General features: G+C 39.1%; 1 protein-coding gene across 1 annotated transcript; it reads left to right on the top strand.

The window, feature by feature from the left end:
- Nucleotides 1-3,508: 3,508 nt before the first annotated feature.
- LOC147323598 (E3 ubiquitin-protein ligase TRIM35-like) lies at nucleotides 3,509-7,847 on the top strand. The gene is made up of 7 exons (XM_086304800.1): nucleotides 3,509-3,539; nucleotides 5,711-6,047; nucleotides 6,199-6,641; nucleotides 6,834-6,917; nucleotides 6,999-7,222; nucleotides 7,296-7,319; nucleotides 7,480-7,847. The coding sequence occupies exons 2-7, from the start codon at nucleotides 5,780-5,782 to the stop codon at nucleotides 7,646-7,648; spliced, it is 1,212 nt and encodes a 403-aa protein (XP_086160926.1). The 5' UTR covers nucleotides 3,509-3,539; nucleotides 5,711-5,779; the 3' UTR covers nucleotides 7,649-7,847.
- Nucleotides 7,848-9,079: the final 1,232 nt, after the last annotated feature.

Here is a 9,079-nt window from a genome sequence, read left to right as displayed (position 1 = left end):
AAATTTAATTATATGCACCATTCTCTGACTTGAATAAATTAGTTTAACATTTAAACCTATTTTCTGCACATCCCAGCACATAAAATAAAATATTTTTTTGTGTTTACGCTCACTCTTTCAAATAGATGCAAGTAAAACACAGCAGAAAATAAATAAAGTCAAAGACTCAGCGGTCCTGTTGCTCTATTTTCACCTGTAAAGCAGGACTACGGTAGGCGGAGGTTTACCCTGGTGCAGGTGTGCCGCGGTCAGTTGAAGAATCCGCGAGTTTCTCTGTGAGTTTCCCATTACGTCGTTGCGCACTCGGTGCTTGCTTGGAAGTTTAGGGTTTTTTTTCGCTGTAAAAAGAAGTTTTCTTCCCACGCACGATGGACGCTAATGTTTTTGTCACTTTTTATGGAATCAAACTCAAAGTAAGGTCGGTACTTCCACGCTTTAAACGCTGCACGCTCATACTCTCTCCCACAATCGATATGTGATCCATTGTTGATCTGCACACAGCTGCTGTCACCAACGGCGCACTCGCTTACGTCACTGTCATGAGACATTGTCGCAAAAAATCACGGTTTTAGTAACGCAGCGTTCCTACGGGAAAGTAACGGTAATCTAATTACCGTTTTTGCAATAGTAATCCCTTACTTTACTCGTTACTTGAAAAAAGTAATCAGATTACAGTAACGCGTTACAAGTAACACGTTACTGCCCCTCTCTGTTCAGGACAGACAATTAGTTATGTTAAACTTTCCTAGCAGTCCTTCACAAACAGGGAACAGTCTGTCTATTCTCTCCATCTGTCAGCTGCTGCTGGCTCTTCCTCCTCTTCCTCACACACTGCTGAGTTTGTCCTGGTGGATCATCAGGGGTGCAAAGCCTCACAGATGATGTGCAGCAGTGGGTCCCTCAGTCTGTCCTCACTCTGGACACTTGCAGTTGCCACACGTGGAAATCGAATGTGATAAGCTGCAGGATTCAAACACAAGTGTAACTTATAAATACATGTTCATACTTTTATTACACAATCAGAGAGAAAGAAACAGAGAGAGAGTGCAGGACAGACAGACAGGTGACAGTCTCAGGTGTATACACTGCTACAAAACAGCACCAGAGAAGGAGGATTTAGTGTTTGTGTTATTACGAATGCTAAAGTTCCCAGATGGTACAGTGGACACATGTGTGACTCCTGTGATTAAAGCATCTTTCTTTCAGCTTAACGAGTGAACCGTCAGCTCGTTCAAACACACGTTAAAGTCCGTTTGGCTCGACACCACCGAACAGAGGCAGCAATATAACATAGCTAACATTAACAGTGCAGTGAATCCTGCTTGTGCTGTGATATTCAGGACTGCAAACCGAGCAGCGTCACTGAGTTTCAGCTTGTTGTGTTTGTGGATATATGACCGACTTTAATTATCCACAAAATCATCACAATCTCTGTAAGATTAACTGAAGATGAATAAAGGTTTTGTGAAATGACTACTGAGTCCGGGGCCGTCTCTGGATGCCCGAGGAATAAAAAAGAACCGGGATGAAACTGACTTCGTAACAACACATTTTGGCAAAGTTATGTGACATCAGCGATGTTTGTACTAACTTGGTTTTAAAGCCTTTACTTTAAAGTATATGCCGTTCGATAGTTGACCTTAAGCATGCATCTGCTAGAAGGGAAGACGTGCAAGGCCGGTGTCCCTCTGCAGATCTTCCACTCCTTTGTTTGTTACAGTCAGCTTTATAGAAGTAACCCCATCATAAACCCCCCATGATGTGTTGCAAACTCTGTGTTTGTGTGTGTATGCACGAGCACGTGAGTGCCTGTGTGTGTGGGTGCGTTGTAACGGTTAAAGCACTGTGTGTGTGTGTCTCTGTATCTGTGACTTCCTGCCAGTCATAAAAGTAATCTCCTCACCCAAGCTACACCAAATTCCTTTAGACAACATAGCAGACAGAGATTGTCATCAGTCAATTGGCAGATGATACCATAATTTTTCTTAAAAATGCCAGCCAAGTGCTTTACATGTGTGGAGAAGGGAAATTATTTTACTGCTATTGTTAAATAATTGTCATTATTACCATTGCATTAATAATATAATCTGGAGTTTATATTGCATTCAGGGGTTGAACAGTGTGTGTCTTTCAGAAAGACTAAGTTGCAGGCTGACAGGAAGTTGCAGGTTTGCAGAGTGTGCCTTTTGCAGAACTGAAACCGAAAGCAGAGTCTAAGTGCAGGTTAGACACAGACATTAGATGATGAGGTGACACAAAGAGCATGTGAGGTCAACACATACACACACATTAGTTAAATTTATTTAGAGGAACTGTCCTTGTTGTCTCGGCAAGAAAGAGGAACAATTCATTTTAAGATAAGAACGGAAAGTACCAAGCCATGAAAATAGAAGATGATTTTCTAGGTGAAAAGTCATGGTGATGTTGATCTGATCTATGTATAAAATGTACCGGTGACGCATGAAGGGGCGTCAGTAAATCAAACCCTGATGCTATAAAATATCTGTTCATGCTTTGATTGAGTCGAGGACTACTGGCTGTCTGCGTACAGAGTGTCTTCCCACACGTGTGTTCATTAAAATCATTGTTTGACCAAAGACCTACTGGACCAAGAGTGGTTTGTACTCTCCCTCCTCAATTTTGAACCTTAACACATGTAATAGAGGATTTCTCAAAAGGGTCTGGATTGGTCCTAAACTTAAATAAATGTCAATTATTACCTGTCAAAGAGTGTAATGTTCAGAGTTTTTGTAATATAACAGTTAAAAATGAAGCAACATATTTAGGTCTGATTATCTGCAAAGATCCAAAAGACAGAATTTTACTAAATGTTGGCAAAGAGAGGAAGTGACGTAGGACTTGCGCATGCACACAGTGCATTCAGATCATAATTAAAGTAGATGGGACAGGATTTTTAAAATGTAAAAAAAAAAAAGAGAGAGAAACAAAGAAAGAAGAAGGAAATTAAGTTGTGGGTACTAAGCAGTGAGGTGTCGGCTGTGCTAGTTATTCTGCAGTATTGTGGTAAAGTTTGCTGTGATGCACTATGCTGAAGTGATGCATAGCTGCTGTGGTTTTCCTGTCAGTGTGAGACTGCAGCAAGCGTACAAAACCCCGTGCAAATTACATATGTACGGGGTAAATAGTTAAGACACCCCACGAGGAGACAGTGCAACTGAAATATACCAACTTTTTTGTTTTTTGCTTTTTGCTACCCGATCCGTACCGGAAACCCTGATCGGTACTTCCGCTCAAAGCATTTTGCGATAGTTACAGGTCAGAGTAACTGTTTAGATGTTAACAATAATAAGTATATGTTAAAATGTTTGCAGTAATGAAACACTGCAATATAATGTAGACAAAAATGAAAAATAAAAAGATAGTTACGGATCAGGACTCCCCGATCCTTACTGCGCATGTGCAAAATCGGACCGTACAAATCAGGTCTGGCCAATGACTGTATAAAAGGAAATGAGGAAGGAAGAACAGTTCTAGACCTCATTCGTGTGAATAAACGGGAGCTGGCCCAAGGAGCAGAGGTGAGCAGCAAACAATGTTATTAAGGAATTGCAATGCTGGCTGGGGTGTGCCTCGTCCCAAGGCTTACATGTATGTTACATACTAAATGTCCTTTGGTGTGGATCTCGGTATTATTGGGCAGGTAGCGAAGACGGTCGCGGTTTAGAAAGCTGCAATGTCCCGTTAAGTAGGGGTGGGTTTTTATAATCGATTCATCGATTAAAATCGATTCTGGCTTGGATAACGTAAAATCGATTCATTAAAATCCTGAATCGATTTTTTAATATAAATTTATTTTGTCCGAAATGCCAGAATCTCTGGTGACATCTCACAAAATTTCAAGAACCACCAAACAGTAAATGAGAGCAGGTACAGGGATTCTGCACATAGACTTAAACACACAGCGCAACCCGCGGATCAGAATCAGTTAGATGTCGCCTTTCTCACAGTCGGGGCTGAAAGTGAAAGCCGACAGCTCGCTGATCCGGGTCCGCGCTTTGTGTTCACGCCCTTTATGCGCCGATTCTAAAGCTGTTAGTTTGATCTCTCTCCAAACAATATTGACCGAACCAGCAGCTAAAGAAGATCCAAACGCTTCACATAAACATCGTCATGAATTCACTCTTTTACTGTTTTGCTTCCATTGCGATGCGCAGCTCTCTCTCTCTCTCTCCCTCTCTCCCTCCCCCTCTCTCCCTCCCACCCTCTCTCTCTCGAACAGTTTCGCTTTCTTCATTATTCGCTTGCTTGTTATGCACAAGTCTACTGTTGCTTACAGCGCTGTCGGCCGCTGTTTTTTTCCCTTTTACATTCTTCCGAAAAGAGAACCTCATTTCTGCTGTTCAATACTGAACAAATTTAAACTTTTTAATATTATTCAAAATGCAAAATGCTTAGCCGTGTGTCTAATAAAACCGCTGTAACGTCAGAGGTAATGTTCATTAATTAATGGTTTTCTTTCGTTTTTGATGTACTGCAGAATATTTTTATAAAATCCCAGGCCAGGAAAATCACCTTCATGTTTTTCTGTGTTTTATCTTCAGCTACTTTGACACAAAGGCATCTGCTGTGATGCTCACACCTTGGATAAAGTCTTGCGAGTGTCAGCTTCCTTTTTATAGATACAAAAATATGTAAATGTTCTGATCTGAATTATACTTCTGACTGTCAAAATTTCCCAGATTTAAATCGAATCGAATCGAATTAAATCGAATCGTGGATCGAATCGATTTGGGACCTTGTGAATCGGAATTGAATCGATTCTAGAAATCAGTGACGATACCCAGCCCTACCGTTAAGTAGCTAGAGAGATGGCAGCGACATTAGTCACAAGTTTGTGAGACACTAGATCGTATTCGCCTGGGATATTTGTGTGTTGCACTTTTTTTTTTTTCTGCAAATTTGTAAATCTGTGTTTTCTTTCAACTTTAGTCGTTTCGGTTTAGACACTGAAAACTATTCTCGTATTTTAGAAAACAAATGTGATAGGGGTAAATTATGCTCCCTTTACAACTTTAAACACACACACTGAAAAATAACGAGTTACAAGAGACAGATCCATGTCACCGTTATAAACTGCTTTGTAACGCACAGGGTGCATAAATTCAGTGCCTTTGACAAAGTTTGTCAAAGTTTGTGTGGTTGGTTGGTTTTTTGTTTTTTTTTAAGTGCTGCATAACGATCAGAACAAGACACAGCTATCCCAAAATATAAAAAGTGTTTTTTAATTATTTTCTAAACATAATACATTACACATAATGGAGTGATGATTGTTGACAATTCACCAATATTTTTTATTCTTGTTTAAATAGAAGAAAATTAAATTGAAGGAGTCAATAGAGTTATTTGGTTTGCCTTTGAGATACTACAAGACCTTCACCTCATTTTATGATGACATTTATAAACGATACAGAATTGAAACAATTTAATTTAAGCATATCCCATACAATCACTTAAATATATTCAATTTAATTTATTATATAATAAAAAATTTTAAACTTTTTGAGCCTGCACATCACCTCATCCAGTAGGATAATTAAAAGTTATCTTCAGATTGCTTTTTCACACAAATAATTGCCTTTGAACACGGCCATCAGCTCAGCTTTCATCTATTAAATAAGGCTCTTGAGGATATTTTTGTGTTCTTTCATAAATGAATCCTAACATCTCGTTTCTTGTCTATGACCATCAGCCCACACATCTGAAGACGACATTCAACAACAGACTTTGCCTCTTCAACCTGACTTTTTGACAGCTAAAGATGTGTACTCCGGTGCAAAATGAAAAATGGCTTAAGGATTACCTGGATGAGCTAAGTGACTCTGAGCTAAAGCGCTTTCAGTGGTACTTGGCTCTGAACATGAGAGAAGGATCCCGACCTATCTTTAGGTTCCAGCTGGAGAATGCTACCAGAGAAGACACTGTTGACAAGCTGGTGCAAGTTTACAGCAAAGATGGTGCTGTAGAGGTTACAATCGACATTTTCTTTAGGATGAAGTTCAATGACCTCGCAATAAAGTTAACCCAAGGTAAAATGCCATGATATTGCAGTTTAACTGCTATATATATTTCCACATCATACAAAAAATATAAATCTTAATTCATTTGTAATGTTTTGTTTTAATGAGCTGTAACTAAGAAGTGTCATATTAAGATTGTTAACAATTTTGCCATTTGCAGAAAAATCACGCCGGACACCTTCTAATCCTACACTCCATATGCCCAAAACAGTCATACCTAAAGAACTCGACTTTAAGAATAAGAAAAAAGAAAAGTCATTCTCCATCATAAAGGATGAAAACAAGTCAAGTGATGAAGAATTGGAAATCATCACAAAGAGTGGACAAGAATCATCTGTCACTGATGATATATCTTGTCCAATTTGCTTATGTATTTTCATTGAACCTGTGACGCTGCAGTGTGGCCACAGCTTCTGTAAGGACTGTGTGCAATACCACTGGAGAGTGAAAAAAGATAAAAAATGCTCAATCTGTCGTCAAGTCATCTACAATCCTGAACCTCCGTCTAATTTTGTTCTGAAGAGTTTGAGTGAAAGACACAAACAAGGAAGGCTCACTGATACATCAGAAGGACACAGAAATGTCCCATCAGAGCCACACCAGGTGAAGACACTTTTATCTATTGACTGGGCTAAATTGCATTAAATTCTTTGTTGCGCCTAAAACTATGATAGAAGGGTGTATGTAATTTGTACTTAAACTTGCATTTCTGATTGAGACACACCCACAGATCTTTTTTTTTTTTTTTTTCAGTGCTTTCTTGTTCTTTTGATTGAAGGAGTACTTTTATTTCAGACTTTTTCCAAGAATGTCATGGGAAAGCAGGTAGCTTTTGAAAGATTCAAGCAAGTGTGCAACTCATCAACTGAACATATTAAGGTACCTGTTGAATTTTGGCTTGTTAAATCTTAAACACGTTAAGAGCTTAAGAAGATGACAGGTTGTTTTTTTCTGTAACAGACTCAGAGGAATGACACAGAGAAGAAGATTCGGGAGGACTTTCAGAAGCTTAGACTCTTCCTGGGGAGAGAGGAAGAAGCCAGAATAGCAGCATTAAAAGAAGAGGAGACTCGAAAGATTAATACTATACAGAGGTTGACAGATCTCCACAGAGGCATCCTTTCACTCTCTGACACTGTGAAAGACCTAGAAAAGCTTTTAGGACCTAATTGCTCATTCATGCAGGTAATTATTCAAAGTATAACAAAGATTAAATGCACACAAAATAATGTCTAATACTGTTCTTTTTTATTTGCTGAACTTTAGAACTGCATTGGTAAGGTTAGTATGTGTAATTTTAATTTCTTGTGCTTCTATTTGTTTAAAAATACATCATCAGTCGTTAGGGACATGAGAGCTGAATATAGTTACAGTAATATCTTCAGTGCACCAATTGCACAAGAGTAGTATATTGTGAGTAAAAATTGTGACTTTGCTCTAGAGCTCAGAATGCACTGCCAGACCCCCAGCAACTTCCACAAGCAGAGATAAATGTTTCAGAACACGTGAAAAACCTTCAGAGAAGAGTCTTGGAGAAGATGATGATGATCGACATAATATTAAGTAAGTTTAAATCCAAAGACTTTGTATTATTTATTTCGCATGTGTGAGGAGACTGAACAACAGAGTGTTTTTTTAAAATTTGTATTTATTTATTTGTTTTGTGTTCCACAGGCTCTGCTTTCCTTTTTTGTTTTTTTTGGCTTTTTTGTTTTTTTTTTCTTTTGTTTGGTTTTGTTTTTGTTTTTGTTTTTTGTTGTTTTTTTGCTGGTGTTACGTCTGGTTCAGTTTGGGTAAGAGGGAAAAACAGCCGAGTCCGTGTAGGTGACAAACATAGTGATTTTATTGCACACTTCTAAGACAGAAGCATGGGAAGACAAGCGTACAGCCACAGATCTCCAAAGAGTGAACAGCTCCCCATCCTTATATAACCCATGATCCCATGATGACGTAACACAGTCAGACCTTACTGGAAATGATAACAGTTTTGGGCCTGTTCAGAGAGTTTACCTAATATGGACATCAACTGTTAGTTGTTAGAGAAAACAAGTGTGTATTACATTCGTGCCTTTTGTGAAAGTATATCTGTCCTCAGACGACCCTCCTATTCTTACTAAAGGCCTGTGTACGTGCAGAACTGAACATAGAACCAAGGCAGGGTCCAGCAGGCCCCACAGGCTTCTGAGTGATTACAGAACTGTGAAACAGCTTTAAGCAAATAACATGAATAGTACAGAACAACAATAGACTGATTAAAGTACTGATAATCTGTGTAGATTAATGTTAACATAGATATGGTTCAAAGATTATTCTGTGAACTGGTTCAACAATGGTAAATGATTAATGATTGATACTTCTGATTATAACTGTGATCATAAGAATACAAAATAAAATATCTCCTGGTCACACTGGCGAAAAGAAAGGGGAGAAAGAAAGGGAAAGAAAAACAGCTGGGAAGAGGGACGGGGATAAAGGGCAAAAACCAACAAAATAAGCAGACAAAAAAAAATACATATATCAATCACCTGGATCACCTGTTGAGAAAGAAAAAAGAAAACAAGTAGAAGGAAAAAAAGAGCAACATAATAAACAACATCACGATGATCTATGGGAATGTAACAGTAAATACTAAATATTAAACATTATTGTGCAGCACGTAAGATCGACAGCGCACAGTGTGCTTTGAGGTAGGAGCCAAAAAGGGTGTAGTTTGTGTGTGTGAGCACCCGTGTGTACACCTGTGAGCAGGGACGCGCTTGTATTTAAAAGGTTCCTTCATGTAATGATCTGCTAGAGGGTGTGGGGAGCCACAGCCCCGTCCTCCAGGGCATGAAGCAGGTATGGGGGAGATCAAGACTCCAGACATCCAGAGGCCCCCAGAACACAAGAGACCAAGGAAGACCAACAGAGGGGCAGCCGCGCCACTGTCCCAGGAAGAGCTGAGGAGAGCCCCAGATTGAAGCATTGGAGCCCCAGTTGAAAATCTGATTCACAAGACATCATTATTATCAAATATATTCTTGAGAAAGTAAAATGTTTCA

Source organism: Aulonocara sp. 'chitande type north' Nkhata Bay, linkage group LG8, assembly GCF_057382095.1.
Source record: "Aulonocara sp. 'chitande type north' Nkhata Bay isolate Kocher_YH1m ecotype deep benthic linkage group LG8, A_spYH_male_GT1.1, whole genome shotgun sequence".
NCBI lineage: Eukaryota > Metazoa > Chordata > Actinopteri > Cichliformes > Cichlidae > Aulonocara > Aulonocara sp. 'chitande type north' Nkhata Bay.
Note: the sequence above shows the minus strand (reverse complement) of the source record. Positions and strands in the feature narration are given on the sequence as shown.